The 21,587-nt window shown below is 40.9% G+C and overlaps 1 protein-coding gene across 4 annotated transcripts in view; it reads left to right on the top strand.

Moving 5' to 3' along the window:
- The first annotated feature begins 8 nt into the window (after positions 1-8).
- LOC105497466 (SH3 domain containing GRB2 like 3, endophilin A3) overlaps positions 9-21,587 on the top strand; it is a 166,696-nt gene continuing 145,117 nt past the window's right edge. For all 4 annotated transcript variants that reach the window (XR_011626240.1, XM_011768566.3, XM_011768568.3 and 1 more), the window contains exon 1: positions 9-247. Coding sequence is in view for 2 of the 4 variants with exons in the window: in XM_011768566.3 (XP_011766868.1) it covers positions 203-247 (45 nt within the window). In the remaining 2 variants the exon portion in view is untranslated. The remainder of the gene's footprint in view (positions 248-21,587) is intronic.

The following is a 21,587-nucleotide window of genomic DNA, read 5'->3' on the forward strand; positions in this document are numbered from 1 at the left end:
TTGGAACGCAGTGTTGCCATCGGCGTGCGCGCGTGTGTGCGAGTGTGACAGCGGCTGTGGCTGTGGCCGTGGCCGTGGGAGGCGGGCTCGGCGGAGCCCAGCCGCGCGGGGACCGGCCCGGGCTCCCGCTCCCCGAGCGTGTCGCGGCCGCGTGGCCCGGCCGAGCCTTGAGACCACCTCGCCCCGGCCGGTCGCAGTCGCGATGTCGGTGGCCGGGCTGAAGAAGCAGTTCCACAAAGCCAGCCAGGTAGGGAGGCGCAGAGGAGGGAAGGAGGGAAGGAGGGAGGGGGACGCGGAGGCTGCGGCCCCCCCGAGGCTCCCGGGCCTTTGGGACTCCTGTTCCCTGAAGGGCCTCTCTCGAGGCTCAATTTCTTCCCGCCTAGGAGGGCGCGAGGGTGGGGTGAGGGGCCGCCTGTTTCTCCTCGGCGTCTTGGCGCCTTCTCCTTCCCATTCCCTGGCCCCCGGCTTTGCCCTGGGCCGTTGTAAATCGGAGAGATTCTGCGTCGCGGAGGGCAGAGGTGGCGGCCGCGGGGACTCGGGCGGCGGAGACGGAGTGGGCGTGGGGAGGCCCCTACCCCGCGCAAGGGGAGGACGACCACAGGGAGTTCGATGCCTACAGGGCCTCCCCCTAGTCTCCAGCCGTTTGGTTGGGAGCGCCTCTTGGGGGGCCCATCCTCCACCGGCCACCGGCGTCTCCAGAGATGCTGTGTATTTGGCGCTTGGCTGGGTCCCGCTGAGCTCCCCGCGCGCGCCTCACAAATGGTCCCGGCTGGACTGTGCCCGGCTCCCTGGCTGGGGCTCTCCACCGCAGTCCTTCCCCTCCCCACCGTCTTCCCGGTGTGGGCCTGAGGCTGGGCATTAGGCTTCTGCTCTCAAAGAGCTGACAGCCTGCAGGGGAGACACGGAGACAGACACGTAAACAAACAGTGCTAGACACACCTCCACGCACAGAGGATGGCAAATAACACAGTGGGGGCGTCAGGGAGAGCTTCCCGGAGGAGGAGACATGTCATTTGAGAATTAAGTATGAGGAGGAATTATGGTTGAGGGTGTGGGAGGATAGGAGGAAAGCCGTTCTGAGCAGAGGAAACAGGAAAACAGGCGGGGAGACATGAAATTGATGTGTGTGTGTGTGTGTGTGTGTGTCATGAAATTGATGTGTGTGTGTGTGTGTGTTGATGACAAGCAAATTTGTTTTTCAACATCAACATTGCAGGCTCTTCCAGCTATGGCAGAGCTCATGTTGTAAAACCTGTTCCCCACCAGCACCGCTGGGTCTGTTGCTTCTCACCACCTCTCTCCCCAACCCCAGCCCCCATTTTGCTAGAGCCAGGGTAGACAGATTTCATTCAAACGTCCACATTTGTGGTGAGGTCTCATCCTGCTTCTCCCACAAGTTGGCCCATAGAAAGCAACTGGAATTAGAGGATTCTCTTCCTCTAGCCCCAATTCCAGGTTGAAGGGCACTGCTGTCCCCTCACTCCCACTCTTTCCATATGGAAACTGGGTGATGCTGTTTATGGCTGTGGGCACTGGGTAGACAGTGCTGCTATTCAGGGTGTTAAGGGGCCCTGGAGGAGAGGCTATTCATGCGAGGGTGGAGATGATGGATTCACCGCTGAACCCAGGGACTTTGAGGGGTCTCTGGGACATTCAGATGTCACTGGCCTGGGTTGGGGTGCATATCCTGACCTGGAGCTCAGGGGGTGAGGCTGGTACTGGAGCTACAGATTTTTGGTGATTTCCAGCCTAAACGGAGATTTTAAAATGTGTGTGTAGACAAAAGTGAGAAAAGGCACAGTGAGTTAAAGACAGACTCTAGAGAGCACCCACATTTAGGGACAATGTTTAGCCCAATACTTGATGAGCAGTGACGACTCAATAAATATTTATTGAATAGATGAAATTTTGGGGTGGCACAACACAGGAAAGAAAAAACTGGTAGGTTACAGGAGAGAGAAGAACATCATGGAAGGGGGGCATTTAAAGGCAGGAGCAATCAACAAGTGCTTCTGTGAGCTAGGTATTGTGGAGTGCTCTCAGCTGGTACAGCCAGGAGGCCGAGTGCTGCTGTGGGCAGAGCAGTGCCAGAGTAATCGCTGGCTGTGCTTGTTACACTGGCTTCCTTAGCATTTGCAGGAAATAAGCCTACTCTTTCAAAAACTTTTCCTTTATTGGTTATGGACTTCATAGGAGCAAATCTGAAAGATAAGCAAATCTCAGAGATAATGTAAGCCCTTGGGTGATTTAAGTTGGTTTCTGACCAGTAACCAGAATGAATGATTGAAATCCTTGGAAGTTATTGGCATTGGAGAAATATTTTGCTAGTCATGGGTAGTTTGGTTTAACTATCTGTTATCAGTCCATTAAAAATGAAATGAGCAGAAGGTCTAATTTAGTCTTTTTTTTTTTTATTTTTTGCAAGAGCTGAAATAATTTATGTCTTAACCTGAAAGGAGAGACATCACAGATTCTCTCTGGGCTTCCTAGCCATGTTTTGTGGTTAAAAGTACTCAGTAGATATGTTTTAATATGTTCTAGAAGTCTTTCTAAGAAATCTTGCAATGCAACAATTTGGTGGAGAAATCAGATCGGTTTAATATAATATGAGGGAGCGCAATAATAAAAAATGCCAGATGTTTTTCTCAGACAACATTTTAACAGCAGGTTTTAATTCATACAGAATTTTCCCCAGGCAGGGGAAGGGAGCCCCAGATGATGTCAATGGCTGAAATAATTTCCAGGGATCTAGGTCTGGCTCAGCCACTGACCAGCTCTGTAACCTTGGGAACATAACTTAACCCATGTGGACCTTGGTTTCTATCTGTATGATGACTCAGGGAATTTAGAAGCTATGTTTCTGTTATAAAATTGATTGTGGCAATGGTTTCACAACTCTGTGAATATGCTAAAAACCATTGGATTTTACACTTTAAGAGAATTGTATGGTATGTGAAATATATCTCAATAAAGTGATATGCGTATGTCTCTGTGTCTCTGGGTGTGTATGTATGTAGACATCTGAGTGCTGAAATTCTTAAGTAATTTAAGCATTTCAGAGTAAGACAAAGATGATAAAGTGGACCTTTTACAGATAAGGGATCCAGGACCATGGCAAACTGAGATTAGTTTTCTGAAAGATAGGCAAGGTAAAATTAACTATAACCTGGTTAACTGTTCCTTTTTTCCTGATACTTTCCCTATCTCTGGGGGAAAAAAACCCTGCTTTACAGAGAATGAACAACCGTAAACCCTGGGGATTATGCATCATTTTGGCAGCACACGGAGACCAACAGGAAAGAGGAAGAAATATGCTAAAATGAGAAGAATATAAGTTGAGTTAACAAAAAAATTTAATTCTAAGTTTCAACATTTGAGACTAGAACCCAAATTTTTCAAGTGCATAGTTAAATATTTTTTCTCTTGACAAGATTTTTTTTTGACAGAGCTGTTTACTCTTCTGGTAGAGATGTAGCTTGAGCTGTTATAAATAAATACAAATAGCATAGCTATGGCATTGTGGTTTCTTGTTAAACATGGTGCCTCACCAATAAAAATATAGCTTACAATAATTACATTTGTGTTTCCACTCACTGATTTGTATTTGTATGCTTATTTCATAGTAATTTTTCTTGACAGCATTTATTGTTGAAGAAGGAAGTTCAGGGCACACCTGTGTGTGCTCTGACCTGGAAAGTACCAATAGCCATATTCTTTCAATTTCTGGACCTTCTTGTCTTCCAGCGTTCTTGTTCCGCATCCCATAAAAGCCTAGGGACCAGTTTCATCTCTTCTCCTCCTCTCCTTCTCTCCCAAGACTAACCATCTACTGATGACATTTGTGGGCTCCATGCTAAATTTACTTCTTTCTGCCTTTTAACTTCCGTCATGTGACTCAGCAACACATGCCAGAGATTAAAGGACAGTGCTTGTAGGGCAGAAAGAAGGGGAACTTTGAACACAGTGCTTTTTTGCAACTTTTTCCCCTTTCTCTTTTAATGCATTAGCCAGAAAAATGATAAGGGGTCATGAGGGGCCTGGACATATTCCCTGTAATCACTGACTGTACAGCTGGCCATTTAGGGGTAAATGCTTCAGGGAAGGATATTCTTTGTAAATCATGGGATTCCCTAGGGAGGCAATGAATGTCTCTTGTTTCACTATCTCATTAGAGAGAAAGATAAAAATGCACTTTGCAAAATCCATAATGATTTATTTTTTTCTCTTAGACGCATCAGAAAATATATTAAAGCTAAAACATTCCTGCTCCTTTTCACATAGATTGTTTGATAAATTAATTGATCTGTTTTGTTCTTTAAAGTCAGGGTGTGAAGATAGCTGTTTATAAAGAATTTTTTTTTTTTTTTTTTTTTTTTGAGACGGAGTCTCGCTCTGTCCCCCAGGCTGGAGTGCAGTGGCCGGATCTCAGCTCACTGCAAGCTCCGCCTCCCGGGTTTACGCCATTCTCCCGCGTCGGCCTCCCGAGTAGCTGGGACTACAGGCGCCCGCCACCTCGCCCGGCTAGTTTTTTGTATTTTTTAGTAGAGACGGGGTTTCACCGTGTTAGCCAGGGTGGTCTCGATCTCCTGACCCCGTGATCCGCCCGTCTCGGCCTCCCAAAGTGCTGGGATTACAGGCTTGAGCCACCGCGCCCGGCTTGATTTTGATTTTTTAAAGTATCTTAAGGATATAATACATCCTAAGTATTTCTTACCACTGGGGACTTTTTGTTCTATAAAGTAAATGTAACTCACGGTATCACTTGGAATTTGATTAAAAAATGCATTTGAAAGCAGGGATTTTTTTTTCCTATTGCTTTAGTTTAATTTTTCAGCTTTATTAACAAATTGAATGTAAATTAATTTCCCAAAGTTAAGTGTGTGTGGGGGTATGTCATGTGTATTTGGGGAAGCTATTATTGACATGCTTTACCCAGAAAATAAAACTGTCAGGAAACAAGTGACACAGTGTTCGGCTAAATGGTGAACATATTCTGGAGAATCTTTATCAGCAAAATGTGGATAGTTAGCTTTTGCTTTTCAGTAGAAACCTGGAAAAGTGTTGAGCTGGGGGGAGAGTCTGAGAGAAGTACTATTGACGAGATCAGGGAGGCATTGTTTCCAATTCTAACTATTCCATTTCTTTGAAATGCCTTCCTCATAGGAATTCCTTCCCAATTTCCAGGGTCATCCCACTGTTTTTACCACACACAGCACTAGCAGCTAGTGACCTTCCTGAGCCAGGTGTCACCCCTCTGACTTCCAAATCCAGTGGATAATGGGGTCTTTTCCCTGTCCCTGGCTGCATCTTCCTCAAACAGTATTGCTACTAAGTACTTTACCTGTTCAAATCATCCGTCAGTGGTAGAGGCTGCTGCTTAGAGGCTGCTGCTATTTCAGGCTGGATGACTGAGTCCTCCCTAGTGAATCTGATATCCGAGTCACATCTCATCCTTGTCCACCTTTCTTCCTTGTGGGCTACAAATCAAAACTCTGGAGGGTCTTGTGAGCTCATATGTAGTGCTTCAGTGCTTCTCCAGTGCAACAGTGGAAGACACACCTGGCTAGTCACACCACTGTGTTTCCAATCCCATCTCCTCTCATTTTCTCAGGGACTTTGCTCTTGTTGCATCTCTTCTCTGCACTATTGTTTCTTCTCTCCTGGATGAATTTCACTGTAGGACAAAGAAGGGTGTATTCTCCAGAGGGATAGTACTAATAGGCTAGATGTATATATGAAAGGGAGTTTATTCAGGAGTATTGACTCACACAATCACAAGGTGAAGTCCCACGATAGGCCATCTGCAAGCTGAGGAGCAAGGAAGCCCGTCTGAGTCCCCAAACCTGAAAAGTAGGGGAGCCAACAGTGCAGCCTTCAGTCTGGGCCCAAGGCCCGAGAGCCCCTGGCAAACCACTGGTTTAAGTCCAAGAGTCCAAAAGCTTAAGAACTTGGAGTCCAATGTTTGAGGGCAGGAAGCATCCAGTATGGGAGAAAGATGAAGGCCAGAAGACTCAGCCAGTCTAGTCTTCCCACGTTCTTCTGCCTGGTTTATTCTAGCTACTCTATCAGCTGATTAGATGGTGTCCACCCAGATCGAGGGTGGGTCTGCCTCTCCCAGTCCACTGGCTCAAAAGTTAATCTCCTTTAGCAACACCCTTATAGACACACCCAGAAACAATACTTTGCATTCTTCAATCCAATCAAGTTGACACTCAACATTAGCCATCACACTAGGGTTTAAGAAAATGATGGCAGGTCAAACAAGTCGTGGAGGATTTATAAAAGATGGGTCTTGTAAAGGGAGTTTTGTGTATAATCAGGTTGGCTGGGATTGGAAGGAATTTAAGAATTTAGCCTTGGTATCAGGGATAGACTGATGCAGGACCAGAGCAACAAGATTTTCTCAGAATGTTGATCTACTCCTTGTAAAAACTTGCAACAGGATTTGATTTTAATTCTGAAATCGATTTCTTTGTATTTTCAACCATCTTCTGAACTACAGCTTTTTTCATGTTTTACGATTTCTGCCTAATTTCAAACTGAAAGTGCTGCCTTCTTCATTTAAAATGATAATTTCATTTCTTGAGATAGAGTTTTGCTCTTAAAGCTTTCCAGAGTCACATCTCAAGAGTTCGGCTTTTTGCCACATCTCACGACATACAATTTGCAGGTCATGCATTATTGCCTTCTGCTCTTCTTCCTTCTCTCCTTGAAAAGGTACACCTTCTTGTTTAACTGGAGTGGTGACTCTCTCACTCACAAGTTTTTCATCAGTTCCTGTGGCTGTTTCCCCTCCACCCCTCCAGTTCTCACTCTGTTATTGTGGCCTCCCCTCCCCTCCCCTTCCCTCATTTCCCCTCCCCTCCCTTCCCTTCCCTTCTCTTCCCTTCCCTCCTTTCTCTCTCTCTCTTCTGTCCCTTCCTTCCCTCTGTTCCTTCCTCCCTCCCTTCCTTCCTTCCTTCCTACCTTCCTTCTTTCCTTCCTTGACTGGGTCTTGCTGTGTCGCCCAGGCTGGAGTGCAGTCGTGTGTTCATAGCTCACTGCAGCCTTGACCTCCTGGGCTTAAACGATCCTCTCACTTTAGTGTCCTAAGTAACTGGGACTAAAGATGGATGCCACCACGCCTGGCTTTGGCTTTTCTTGATGTGTCTAAATTGTTCCATATAACCAGGCAATTTCATGTGCCTTTAATTTTTCTAAAAGCCATGCATTCCACTGCTCAAGGTACTGGTTTCCTTGTTTACATTATTCTTCTATAATATGATATATACTCATAACCTTGGACACATACTTTTCCAGTGTCTAATTGAATTCGAATACCGTTTCATCAGGTTTGACTTCCAGTTTATCTAAATGGGATTCCCAAAGGAAGAAGTACTCATATCGCAGGAGGTTTTTCTTTGCCTTTTCAGTAAATGGCCTGGGAAACAGAGCTTTCATGTTTTATTAAGAGTTTACTGTGCTTTGTGCTGTCTTTATTAGTTTTTTGATTATTTAGAAAAACTGCATCATCTTTAATAAGTGATGTTCATCTTTAAAAAACTCTGTGTGGATGTGTTGATATGAATATTCTAAAAACTATGTAAACTGTATGAGAGTCTGATGGTCTTGGTATGATGCTGTGAATCATAATTCTGGTTGTTATCTTAAAATATTGTACCCAATAGAAGTAACTAAATTTCCTTGTTAATTGTTTGTTACAATGAATTCTCATCGAATTTTTAACCATGGCTATTCTAAATTTTTGTCATCCACAGTTTTAATTTTTCTCATAAAGTCATCTGCAGTCAGATTCATGGAAAAGACTAAGAAGTAGCCTTGAATATGTTACCGATAACTTAAAAATCAATGGATTAAGTACAAAATTCCAAAACTCTAATTAAAATAACTGACATATTCATGAAACTGCTAACCGAGATCAAACAGAGCAACAATGAATTACATGGGACTAAACTGATAATGGATTATGATTTTTATTACTTTCATTTAAAATATTGCTAATTCTTTAATATTTTATTTTCCGGATTTAAGGAAACTTTTCTCTTAAGGTACCTATAGCAATTTGGTTATGTTTACTCTTGTAAATAATATTAAAATGTTTGCTTTTTCTCCCTACCTTATCTCTCTAAAATTAAAAAAAAACTATTCATGAGTATTTTTTATTTTATGACAATGTATTTACATTATTTTGATAAAAATCTCTTTTTTAAATAACAAGATACAATTTAAAATATTAATTGTATTAGCAAGGTTTGACTTAGACATCATATTTAAAAATTCTTGTAGGTACTTCGGATAAAATCTGAAGCCCACCTTGATTTGGCCTTCTTGCTTCAAAAGTTAAAAAAAAAAAAGTTCAATCTGAGATTCAATCACTGTTCTCACTGTACTTATGTAAATACTCAGAACAAATCTGATAAGACTAATTTATTTTACATACAAATTAGTCTTGCTCTGAGTACTTTGGTAAAATTAGGATGACAATTGGTATACCCTTTATTAGATGTAGTCTTGTGAATTGTTTTCAGGTTTTATTATATACTTGTAGAAGGGATTGGATCTTAAATTCTTCTAGGTTCCTCTAATCCAATTTTCTCCTATAGAGTTTTTAAATAGAATTACTAACAATGGAAACCATTCTTTTCTAAAGTGCTATAAGCTAAAACTAAACAACTTAATATAAATTACAAGGGACAAGCCTTGCGCCTGATATGTGGGCCACACAGAAAGTTCACCAAACAGCCTGATGCCATAGCCAGGGGCATTTAGACTGCAAAATTGCTGACTTCATGCTGTGGACAGTGTTTCCCAAAGCCGTTGGAACAAGACATCATAATGAGATTCTTGCCCCTTGTAATGCTTCCTTTTTTGACTTGACAGGATAATGCCATAATTAAAATTTCAAAATCAGTAACAATTACGGGTAACTTAACAAAACCTGATCTAAGAAATCCTTTAGTCCACCTACTGACTAGCTTTGGCAATATCCCTAACAACTTTTTGTTCATATTGTACTAGTGGTCCCTGTTACAGAGTTAGCACTGTCTGCTTTAATTTAACCCAGTCATAAAATACTACTCAGTGGCTATGGCAAGTCTTACCCAGTTTCTCCATGGTCTTTTGATTTGTTTGGTTGATTGCCCTTAGGCTTGGCAGAACCATTGCATAAAGTAGATTTGTCATACTCCTGTTGTTTTTACTTTGTATTTTCCTTTTAAAAATATGTACCTAATGTCTGTCAAATTTCTGCAGAAATGCAGCTTCTAATAGAGTGATGTTTGTCCAGTGTCTTAAAATGATAACCGACATCTATGGAATAGACAAAATCAAACTTGATGACATCCAGACAGACAAAGCCTGAGAGCTTCTCCTTATGGCCTTCTTGTTGCTCAAATGTGACTAAAATGGCTTGATAACTGACTTCCAACTGATAATCACCTGCCCCTGATGTTGTATAAGAGTATCTATCCAGGACAGGTCCATCCCAGCACCCAGGGGCATTCAAAACCTGACTACAGGCTGATTGATCTTTCTCCGAAGAAAGATCTTCATTAAAGGGGGAAGTGTGAAAGTTGCAGATATGAGGAAAAAATCTGTTCTGTCAGACTCAGACAAATTTGAGACAGGGAAGCATTAAGGAGAAGGGCTCATGCTTGCATATCCGAGATAAGGCTATGTCAAGGACTTTCTAAAATAACTCCACAAGAAATTCCTTCACATCTTTCACATATCTCATTCTTTTCATGACTGAATGTTCTGCACATATGCTTACATTTCTATGACCAGGTTTATCATTAGACATTCTTTAGAACTGTAGCAATTCAGATAAGATGCTCTTGAAAGAACCCTTGCCTAGTAATGATTAGCATCTCCACCAATGAACTGATGCCGAGTCTGGCTTTGAGCTTCTGGAAAAAATGAACTCTTTCCAAGCAGCTTATATGAGCTTATCCTTTTTGTCAATAAAAGCTTCCCCTTACCATCTCCTCTTTGGGTGTATCTGTGGCTTTACTATAGCTGTGCTATGGTAAGATTACATTACAGTAAGGTTATATTATAGTCTGGGCAGATTATAATATAGTATAATTTGTGCCCAGATTATAGTTCTTTTTACTTACTGCTGGAAAAATACATTAAATTGGGAGATAATTTTCTCTGATGTCTTTTTTAGCTTGATGCCATCAGCATGCAGACGTCCTCTCTAGTATCTCCTGTCTTGAAAAAGGAAAGGAGGAAACCCTCCCTTGATCTTAGGTCCCTCTTCACCCCTGTCCTATTTAAATATGTGAGAAGGTTATTTGCTGTCCCATGTCTGCTTTCTTTCTTTCTTTCTTTTTTTTGAGACAGAGTTTCATTCTGTTGCTTAGGCTGGAGTGCAGTGGCACGATCTCAGCTCATTGCAACCTCTGCCTCCGGGTTCAAGCGATTCTTCAGCCTCAGCCTACCTAGTACCTGAGGCTACAGGCATGCGCCACCGGCTAATATTTGTATTTTTAGTAGAGACGGGGTTTCACCATGTTGGCCAGGCTGGTCTCAAATTCCTGACCTCAGGTGATCCGCCCACCTCGGCCTCCCAAAGTGCTGGGATTACAGGTGTGAGCCACTGCGCCCGGCCATCTGCTTTCTTATCTATTGTCTTCTCAACCTATTCAAATTGGTTTTCTTTTCTTGTGCTCTGAGACCATGCTTGCCTAGGTCTTGAGTGACCTCTACATTGTCAAATCTCATGGTCACTTCTCCATCTGAGCTCTCAACAGCATTTGACCCAGTGGACTATTCTCTGCTTACAACTCCTTCTATACTTGCTCAGTGTTCTTCTGGACTCAGTGGCTGTTCCTTCAGGTGTCTTTGAATGGGTCCTTCTTATGCCCTTGACTCTAAATCCTGGAATACCCCAGGCCCTGGCTTGGGCACTTTCTCTTTTCTAACTTTGCATGCTCCCAAGGTGGCTTCCTCAACTGCACAGATTGACACACAATCTATACATTGATTTATCTCTAAATTATATTTCTAGCCCAGATGCTTCTCCTGGATACAGACTCATAAATCTAAGTACCTGCATCACCTCTGTCTTTGGATATTTAAAAAATCTCAAATTTAAGATGTTCAAATATGAACTCTTAATTATCTCTACCCCAAACTGTTTTTCTTCTTGTGATTTCAAAGTAAAACAAAAACCAGGACTCATCCTTGACATTTCTTTCCCTTATTCCCAATTAATCAGCAAGCCTTTCCTCTTGGTTCTACTTTCAAAATACAACCATTTGCTTTTCTCCATCTCTGCTACTATCATCCTGGTCCTATCCATCATTTCTTGCTCCCATGATTGTAGCAGCCTCCTAACCAATTTCCAGACCAGCTACAATTCATTTGCCCACAATGGCCAGGATATTCTTTTAAAAAATGTATCTCAGGCCAGGTGCGGTGGCCCACACCTGTAATCCTTTAGAACTTTAGGAGGCCAAACATGTCTACATATGTAACAAACCTGCATGTTGTGCACATGTACCCTAGAACTTAAAGTATTAAAAAAACAAACAAACAAAAAACAGCTCATGTGAAAAAAAAAAAAAAAAAGAACTTTAGGAGGCCAAGGCGGGGAAATGCGAATCACCTGAGGTCAGGAGTTGGAGACCAGCCTGGCCAGCATGGCGAAATCTCGTCTCTACTAAACATACAAAAATTAACCGGGCATCGTGGTGCGTGCCTTTAATCCCAGCGACTCCGGAGGCTGAGGTAGAAGAATCGCTTGAACCCGGGAGGCGGAGGTTGCAGTGAGCCAAGATTGCGCCAGTGTACTCCAGCTTGGGTGACAGAGGAAGACTCTTGTCTCAAAAATAAATAAATAAAAAATAAAAACATGTATCTCAGACCATGTCATTCTTCTGTTTGTATGTCTTCAGTGGCTTCCAGTTGAATTTAAAATAAAACCTAAGCTTCCTCTTTGGGCCTGTGAAACTTCACTTGACTTGGCCTCTCCCACTCCTCTCCTGATGATGTTTAGCCTCTTTTTTCTCCCTCGGTATTCTAAGTAAGGTCATTCTATCTTGGGGCCTTTGTGGTAGCTGTTCCCTTAGCCTAGCATGCCTTTCCCCTTGATCCTTGCAAAGTAGTTCCTTCTTGTCATTCACATCATAGCACAGATCAAGGTCTGCTCTTAAGAGAGGTCTTTCCTGGCTATTCAATTCAAATAGACATTTGCCCTTTCTTGTCTGTTATCCAGTTGGGTGGATTTTTTTTTTTCCTATCACAAATATTTTAATATTTTCAATATTTTGATAATTGTTTTTTAATATAATTGGGTTCCTTTATTCTATGTGTTTTTAATTAAACATTTTATTTTGAGGTAATTGCAAATTCACACACAATTATAAGAAATAATACCAATCTTGGCCGGGCACGTTATAAGAAATAATACCAATCTTGGCCGGGCACGGTGGCTCAAGCCTGTAATCCCAGCACTTTGGGAGGCCGAGACGGGCGGATCACGAGGTCAGGAGATCGAGACCATCCTGGCTAACACGGTGAAACCCCGTCTCTACTAAAAAATACAAAAAACTAGCCGGGCGAGGTGGCGGGCGCCTGTAGTCCCAGCTACTCGGGAGGCTGAGGCAGGAGAATGGCATAAACCCGGGAGGCGGAGCTTGCAGTGAGCTGAGATCCAGCCACTGCACTCCAGCCTGGGCGACAGAGCGAGACTGCATCTCAAAAAAAAAAAAAAAAAAGAAATAATACCAATCTCTTGTATCCTTTGTTCAGTTTCCCCCAGTGGTAACACTGTGAAAAACTATTGTACATATCACAACTAGGATGTTTTTATTGATACAGTCAGGATATACAACAGGTCCACTACCACAAAGATCCCTTGTTTCACCCTTTATAGACATACCCACTTCCCTCCTGCCTCCACTCCCTCCTTAACCCCTGGCAACTACTATTTTTTTCTTTATTTCTATAATTTTGTCATTACAGGAATATTATATAGATGGAATCATACAGTCTGTGACGTTTTGTGATTGGCTTTAAAAAAGTGTCAGTGTAATACTATATTCACTCAGGTTGTTGTGTATATCAATAGTTTGTTCCTTTTTATTGCTGAGTAGTACTCCATGGTATGGATGTATCACAGTTTGTTTAACTATTAACCTGTGGAAGGACTTTAGGATTGCTTCCAATTTGGGGTTATTATGAATAAAGCTGCTATAAATATTTATGCACAGATTTTCCTGTGAATGTAAGTGTGTGTTTCTCTGGTGTAAATGTCCAGGAGTGCAATTGTTAGATTATATATACACACACACACACACACACACACACTCGGGGAAAGGCATGCTAGGCTGAGGGAACAGCAACCACAAAGGCCCCAAGATGGAAACACGCACCCAACTGGATATATACACACACACACACGTATATATGTTAGATATATATATCTATATATAATCTAACATTGCACTCCTGGACATTTATCCCAGAGGAAAGGAACTACTTTGCAAGTATCAAGGGGATATGCATGCTAGGCTGAATCTGTTTAGGTTTTTAAGAAACTTATCAACCTCTTTTCCAGAGTGGCTGTACCATATTACATTCCCATGAGTTATGTGTGACAGTTTCAATTTCTCCACATCCTCTCCATTATTTATTGTCATTCTTTTTAATTTTAGCCTTTCTGGTAGATGTGTAGTGATATGTCATTGTGGTTTTAATTTGCATTTCCCTAATTGCTTGTGATGTTGAATAGCTTTGCATATGCTTATTGGCTTTGTGTATCTTCTCTTATAGAAAATGTCTGTTCATGTCTTTAGCCTGCTTTCTAATTGGGTTTTTAAAAAACTGTTGAGTTGTAAATTCTTTATATATTATAGATATTAGTCCTCTGTTGGATATGTGTTTGCAAATGTTTTCTACCAGTTTGAGTCTTGTCTTTTCATCCTCTTGAATCAGATCTTTTATAGAGCAAAAGTTTTACATTTTGATGAAGTCCAATTTAAGAATTTCTCCGTATATGGCTCATACTTTTGGAGTCTAAGAACCTTTGCTTAGTCAGAGATCATGAAGATTTTCTCCTATGTCTATTTCTGAAAGTTATATAGTTTTATGTTTTACATTTTAGTCTGTAATCCATTCTGAATTAATTTTTTTTAATAAAGTGTGAGACTTAGGTTTTTTTCTTTGCCTGTGGATGTCTACTTACTCCAGTACCATGTGTTGCAAAGGCTATCCCTCCTCCATTGAATTGCTTTAGCATCTTTGTCAAAATCAACTGGGCATATTTCTGTGGATCTATTCATGCCTTCCCTATTCTGTTCCATTGACCTATATATCTGTCCCTTGGCCAATACTATCCAGTCTTGATGACTGTAGCTATATTCTAAGTCTTGTATCAGGTAGACTGACTTGTCCCACATTATTCTTTTCCAGAATTGTTTTAGCTATTCTAGTTATTTTGTCTTTTTGTGTAAATTTTAGAATAATCTTGTCTATATGAAAAAATCTTGCTGGAGTTTTGATAGATGGGAATTGCATTAAACCTGTGTATCCATTTGGAAAGCATTGATAAGTATTGATGTGTTTCCTGTTGTAAGTCTTCTAATCAATGGATATGGTGTATCTCTGTGTATATTTTGCTCTTTGATTTCTCTCATCAGCATTTTGTAGTTGTCAGCACATAGATCGTGTGCATGTTTTATTAAATTTGTAGCTAAGTATTCATACCTTTTTTTTTAGTGATTGTAAAAGGTATTGTATTTTCTTTTTCCTTTTTTTTTGAGACGGAGTCTCGCTCTGTCGCCCAGGCTGGAGTGCAGTGGCATGATCTCTGCTCACTGCAAGATCCGCCTTCCGGGTTCACGCCATTCTCCTGCTTCAGCCTCCTGAGTAGCTGGGACTACAGGTACCCACCACCACGCCCGGCTAATTTTTTAAAATATTTTTAGTAGAGACAGAGTTTCGCCATGTTGGCCAGGATGGTCTCCATCTCCTGACCTCGTGATCTGCCCGCCTCAGCCTCCCAAAGTGCTGGGATTACAGGCGTGAGCCACCGTGCCTGGCCAGGTATTGTATTTTCAATTTAGGTGTCCATGCATTTATTGCTAGTGTATGAAGATATAATTGTTTTTGTATGTTTATCTTGTGTCCTGTGACCTTGCTGAATATATTTATTAGTTCTAGGATTTTTTGTTTTTGTTTTTTAGATTCCTTGGGATTTTCTATATAAACAATTATGTCATCTGTGAATAGGGACAGTTTTATTTCTTCATTTCCAATCTGTAGGCTATTTATTTCATTTTCTTGCCTTATTGCACTGTCTAGAACTTCTAGCATTATTTGAATAGGAGTAGTGAGAGTTGACATCTTTGCCTTGTTCCCCATCTTAGGAGGAAATTATTCAGTCTTTCACTATTAAGTGTGGTGTTCACTGTAGGATTTTTGTAGATGCTCTTAATCATGGTGAAGAAATTTCCCTCTATTTCTACTTTTCTGAATTTTTATCATGAATGAGTATTGAGTTTTGTCAAATGTGCATCAATTGATATAATTGCATAATTTTTCTTCTTTAGCCTGTTAATGTGGCAGATTGCATTAATTGATTTTCAAAAATCAAACCAGCAAAACCCACTTGGTCGTGATGTCTACTTTTTTAAAGATACTGATCAATTCTGTTTGCTAATGTTTTGTTGTATTTTTTTGGTGTCTATATCCATGAGGGATATTGGTCTTTAGTAGTTTTTTTTTTTTTTTTTTTTGGTAATTTGTCTAGTTTTAATACCTTAATAAAATTAACTGGGAAGTATTCTTTCCTGTTCTGTTTTCTGAAGGAGATTATGTAGTATTGGTATTAATTCTCTAGACAATTCAGAGAATTTTCCAGTGAAACCATCTAGGCCTGGTGATTTCTCATTTGGAAAATTTCAAATTACACGTTTAATGTCCTTAATAGTGATATAGTGTTATTCAAATTATCTATTTTTTATTGAGTGAGTTTTATCAGTTTGTGTTTTTCAAGGAATTGGTTCATTTGAATTAAGTGATCAGATTTAGGCATGAGAGTTATTTATAGTATTCCCTTATTATTGTTTTGTTGTCTGCAGGGCTATAGTAATATCTCATCTTTCATTCCTGATTTTGGTAATTTTTGTCTTCTCTTTTTCTTTTTCAGTCCTGGTAAAGGTTTGTCAATTTTATTGATCTTTTCACATGACTAGCCCTTTGTTTTATTTTCTCCATTGTTTTGCTCTTTTCAGTCTCATTGATTTCTGCCCTTATCCTTATTATTTTCTTTCTTCTGCTTCCTTAGTTTATCTGCATATTTTCCTTCCACACCAGGTTCTTGAGGGAAATGAGAGTATTGATTTGAGACCTTTTCTGTCTTCTAATGTACAAAGTTAGTGCTATATTCTTTCCTTTTATCTCTGCTTCAGTTGTGCCTCATTAATTATGATATGTTGTATTTTAATTTTCATTCAATTGAATGTATTTTTGACTTCCCTTCAGACTTTTTCTTTGATTCATGGACTATTTAGAAGATTTTTTTTAGTTTCCAAGGGTTTGGGATTTTTCTTATTATCGATTTCTACTTTGAGTTCATTGTCATTATGTAACACATTCTGTGTGATTTCAGTTCTTTTAAATTTTTTGAGGTTTATTTTATGGCTCAGGATATGGTCTATCTTGGTATATGTTCTATGGGTACATTAAAACAATGTGTATCTGTTGTTGTTGAGTGGAGTGTTCCAAATAAATCATCTAAATATTGATTAGCTCTTGTTGGTTGATAGTGTTACTGAGTTCTTCTATATCCTTACTGATTTTCTGTCTAGTTCTATTAATTGTTGAGATAAGTCTCCAACTACATTATGGATTTGTCTCTTTCTTCTTTCATTGCTACCAGTTTTGCTTTACATAATTTGCAGCTCTGCTGTTTGATGCCTACACATTTAGGATTGCTATGTCTACTTGGTGCACTCACTCTTTTATTGTCATATAATGTTCCTCTCTGTCTCTGATAATTTTCTTTCCTCTGAAGTCTACTTTATCTGATATTAATATAGCCAATCCTACTTTCTTTTTCTTTTCTCCTGTTGTCTTTGGATTAATCTTGCATACTGTATACATTTTTTGACTTTCAACCTGCCTATGTTGCTATATTTGAAGTTTTTTGTTTGCATTTTTGAGCGGAGTCTCACTCTATCACTCAGGCTGGAGTGCAGTGGCGTGATCTCAGCTCACTGCAACCTCTGCCTCCTGGGTTCAAGTGATTCTTCTGCCTCAGCCTCCCAAGTAGCTGGGATTACAGGCATGTGCCACCACATCAGGCTAATTTTTGTATTTTTGGTAGAGATAGGATTTTGTCACATTGGCCAAGGATTGGTCTTCAACTCCTGACCTCAAGTTATCTGCCCACTTTGGCCTCTCTAAGTGCAGGGATTACAGGCATGAGCCACTAAGCCCAGCCTGAAGTTTGTTTTTTATAGACAGTATATAGTTAGGTTATGCTTTGTAATCTACTCTGCCTGTCTTCCTTTTAACTGGTGTATGTAGACCACTTACATTTAATGTAATTACTTATATGTTAGCACTAAAGGCTGCCATTTTATTTTGGGGGTGTTCATTTGTTTGTTACTCTGTTTTTAATTTCTTTTCTTTCCTGTATTCCTGTGTGTTAGGTGAAATTTTTTAGTATTCCATTTTGGTTTATATAGTGTTTTTGAGTACACCTCTTTGTACTGCATTTATCATGGCTGACAATGAACTTATTATACACTGTATATATACCGTGTGTATATATACATACAGTAGACTTATCAAAGTCTACTGATGCCATCATTTTATCAGTTCAAGTGAAGTGCAGAAAACTAACCTCTCTTTGTCTTCCATTGGCCTTCCTTATTTATAATATAATTTCATTAAATATTTCTTCTATATACATTTAAAAACACATTAGACAGTATTATAATTGGGCTATAACCATCAAATATAATTTAGAATACGTATGGAAAGGAGTCTGTTATGTTTACCCATACTTTTGCTTATCATGTACTTTTTTCTTTCCCGATGTGCCAAGATTCTGTTTTTTATTGTTACTTTTAGTTTAGAGAACCTTTTCTAGCCCTTCTTTTAGGGTAGGTCTGCTGGTAACAAATTCTCTTAGTTTTCCTTCATCTGAGGACATCTTGATTTCTCCTTCATTTCTGAGGATATTTACTTTGGATATAAGATTCTGGGTTGATGGTTCTTTTCTTTAAGCAATTGAAAAATATTCTGCCACTTTCTCCTGGCTTTTGTAAGGTTAAATTAAATAAGCAGGAGGTTATTACCTTGAGGCTGTTTTCATTCTTTGAGTTTCTACTTGATGAACGACAACCAAACAGTATGTAAACAAATTAAAAGCTAACTTAGAACTATAACAAACAGCCAAGTTTCAGCCAATCACAGGCAGCTAGCTGATTAGATTATACTCAAATAAGGCAAGTAACTCATCACACCCGGCTCAAATAAAGCAGATGCCTAGCTGTAGCCAATCCAGTGGTTTCATGACTTTGCTTCTGTGTCTGGCCTATAAAATTCACTAGTCATACTACTGGACAGAGGTCTCTGAACCTTTTCTGGTTCTGAGTGCTGCCTGATTCATGAATTGCCCTTTGCTCAAATAAACTCGATTAAATTTGTCTACAGTATTTCATTTAACAGTGATTTCTGATGAGAAGTCTGCTATAATCAAATTGTTTTTCTCTGTAGGTTACGTGTCATTTCTCTCACTGGTTTCAAGATATTTTTTCTTTGTCTTTAGATTTTAGAAGTTTGACTATGATGTGTCTTGGTGTGGATTTCTTTTCTCTTTTCTTTTTTTTTTGGGGGGGGACAGAGTCTCGTTCTTGTCACTCAGGCTGGAGTGCAGTGGTGTGATCTTGGCTCACTGCAACCTTCGCCTCTCTGGTTCAAGCGATTCTCCTGCCTCAGCCTCCTGAGTAGCTGGGATTACAGATGCGTGCCACCACACCTGGCTAATTTTTGTACTTTTAGTAGAGACGGGGTTTCACCATGTTGGCCAGGTTCATCTTGAACTCCTGACCTCAGGTGATCCACCCGACTCGGCCTCCCAAAGTGCTGGGATTACAGGCTTGAGCCACTGTGCCCTGCTGGGTTTCTTTTGCTTTATCCTGTTTGGGATTTCCGTAGCTTCTTGAACCTGTAGGCTGTCTTTTGCCAAATTTGGAAAGTTTTCAACCACTGTTAAGTGCTTTACCAGTCCTGTCTTTTTTTCCCTTCTCTTTTTGGAATGCTAATAACATGAATGTTAGGTCTTTTGTTGTGGTGCCTCCTGTCCCTGCAGCTCTGTTCTTTTTCTCATTTTTTCCCCACAGTTTATTTTCTCTCTGTTGTTCAGATTGGGTAATTTTTATTGTTCTATCTTCCAGTTGACATTTTTTTTTTCTGTTTCTGCATTCTGTGGGTGAGATATAAGCTAATTTTTTATTTCAGTTATTATATTTTTCAGTTCTAAAATTTCCATTTAGCTCTTCTTCATATGTTCCATTTCTGTGCTAGGACTTTCTATTTTTCACTGCTGCCAGCATCTTTCACAGTGGCTTGTTGGCTTCTTTAGAAACTTTGTCAGATCATTTTAATGGTTCTGTGATCTTGGTGTTGGCATCTAGTGATTGTCTTTTCTCATTCAACTAGAAATCTTTCTGGGTCTTGGCATGATTTTTTTTTAAATTAACATCTGGGCATTTGGGGCTATGATATTATGAGACTCTGGATCTTAATTAAATTGTCTGATTTTGCTTGTTTTCTTTGACATTGCTCTGGTAGGGGACATGAGGGGCACTGCCTTGTTACTTCCAGGTGACGGAAGTCTCCTCTCAGACTCCACTGACACTCAAGGTGAGGTCTCATTATTGTTGAGGGGGAGTGAGAGTTCCGGCCATTAGGCCATCACTCCAGGTCTCTGGTTGGGAGGGGTAGGAGTGCCTTGTTACTGCTCTGCATTTGGCCTCAACTGACACCATGGGAGGGGCAGCCTCATTACCACCAGGTAGTTCTGACTCTCCACTAGGCATCCTCTGACATCACCGCAGTGGGAAGGAGGAAGGGTACCTCATTACTGCTGACTGAGCCGAAAGTTCAGGCTCCCCACATGCTCTCCACCACCACCAAAGGTGCAGGGGCCCGGGGGTGGGTGTTGTTACTGCCTTATGGGTCTACTTGGCCTTCTCTGACACTGCCCCAGGGGTGAGGAGGGGAGGGGACTGTTGGTTACCTCATTTCAGCCTGGCAAGGGTAGAAGTCTGGGCTCCCATTCATCCTTTGCTGGTGTGGATGGGGGTACGGCCACATTTTGTTTTCTTTGTGGTGTGTGGCTGGAGTAGAGCAGTTAAACTGTCTAAATGTTTTCTTTATTCTTAGGCTGCCCCTTGCTTGGTCCCTTGGCTAGAGACAGCAGATCTTTGTTGGGGCTTTTGTTTTTTTTTTTGAGACGGAGTCTCGCTCTGTCGCCCAGGCTGGAGTGCAGTGGCCGGATCTCAGCTCACTGCAAGCTCCGCCTCCCGGGTTCACGCCATTCTCCTGCCTCAGCCTCCAGAGTTCCTGGGACTACAGGCGCCCGCCATCACGCCTGGCTAATTTTTTGTATTTTTAGTAGAAACGGGGTTTCACCATGTTAGCCAGGATGGTCTCAATCTCCTGACCTCGTGATCGGCCCGTCTCGGCCTTCCAAAGTGCTGGGATTACAGGCGGGAGCCATCGCGCCCGGCCTGTTGGGACTTTTTTTTATGCCCATGGGTATTTCCATGTTGCTGGCTTCTTCAGCTCCAAATCTTGGACACCTGAGGGAAAAATAAAACTGAGGGAACCCATGACCATGTCCTTTCTTGGGTCCCAGGGTCCCAAGCTGGTGTGCCTTCTTCTGTCCACCTTTCAGAGTCGTCTTATGTTTGTGTTCTATATAATGCCCAGGGTTTTAAATTGTAGTTAGTGTGAGGAATGGAGAAAAGTGTATCTACTCCGTCATCCCTGAAGCAGAAGTCCTCTGTGCTACCCAATTTTAAATCCCTTCTTAGCAGACATTACCGTCTGATAATCTCTTGTCCTATTTATCCCTGTGGTATCCCAAGTCCCTCAAACACTGCCTGGCACATAGTAGTTGTGCAGTGATTATATGCTAAATGTCGAATGAACATTCAGCAGGTAGCGGTGATGGTGAATTGGGGCCTGAATGTCCTACTTCTATTTACCTTCAGCCTATTCTTTGCCTAGATCCTCTTGATTTTTTTGGAGCGGGGATGCTAAAAATCCAGATTTTCTATGAAATGTCCTAGTTTTGAAATATTGGCAATTAATTTAAATTTTTAAAAAGCTGTGCAGGCCAAAGAAACGTGTGATTAATTATTATGATCCACTGCCAAATGGCTGGCACATTTTTTTTTTTTTCCAGAGTGTTAGGTAAGCGTATATTGCTTGGATAGTTCATCTTCAGGTTGCCTTTTTCTCAATTTTGAATAGTGGAAGGAAATTACCTGCTCACCCATAGCGTGGCCAGTATTTGCTCAGGAGCTGCATGTGGTCTCTGTAGAGATAATTCCTGA

Source organism: Macaca nemestrina, chromosome 7 (genome assembly GCF_043159975.1).
Source record: "Macaca nemestrina isolate mMacNem1 chromosome 7, mMacNem.hap1, whole genome shotgun sequence".
Classification (NCBI taxonomy): domain Eukaryota; kingdom Metazoa; phylum Chordata; class Mammalia; order Primates; family Cercopithecidae; genus Macaca; species Macaca nemestrina.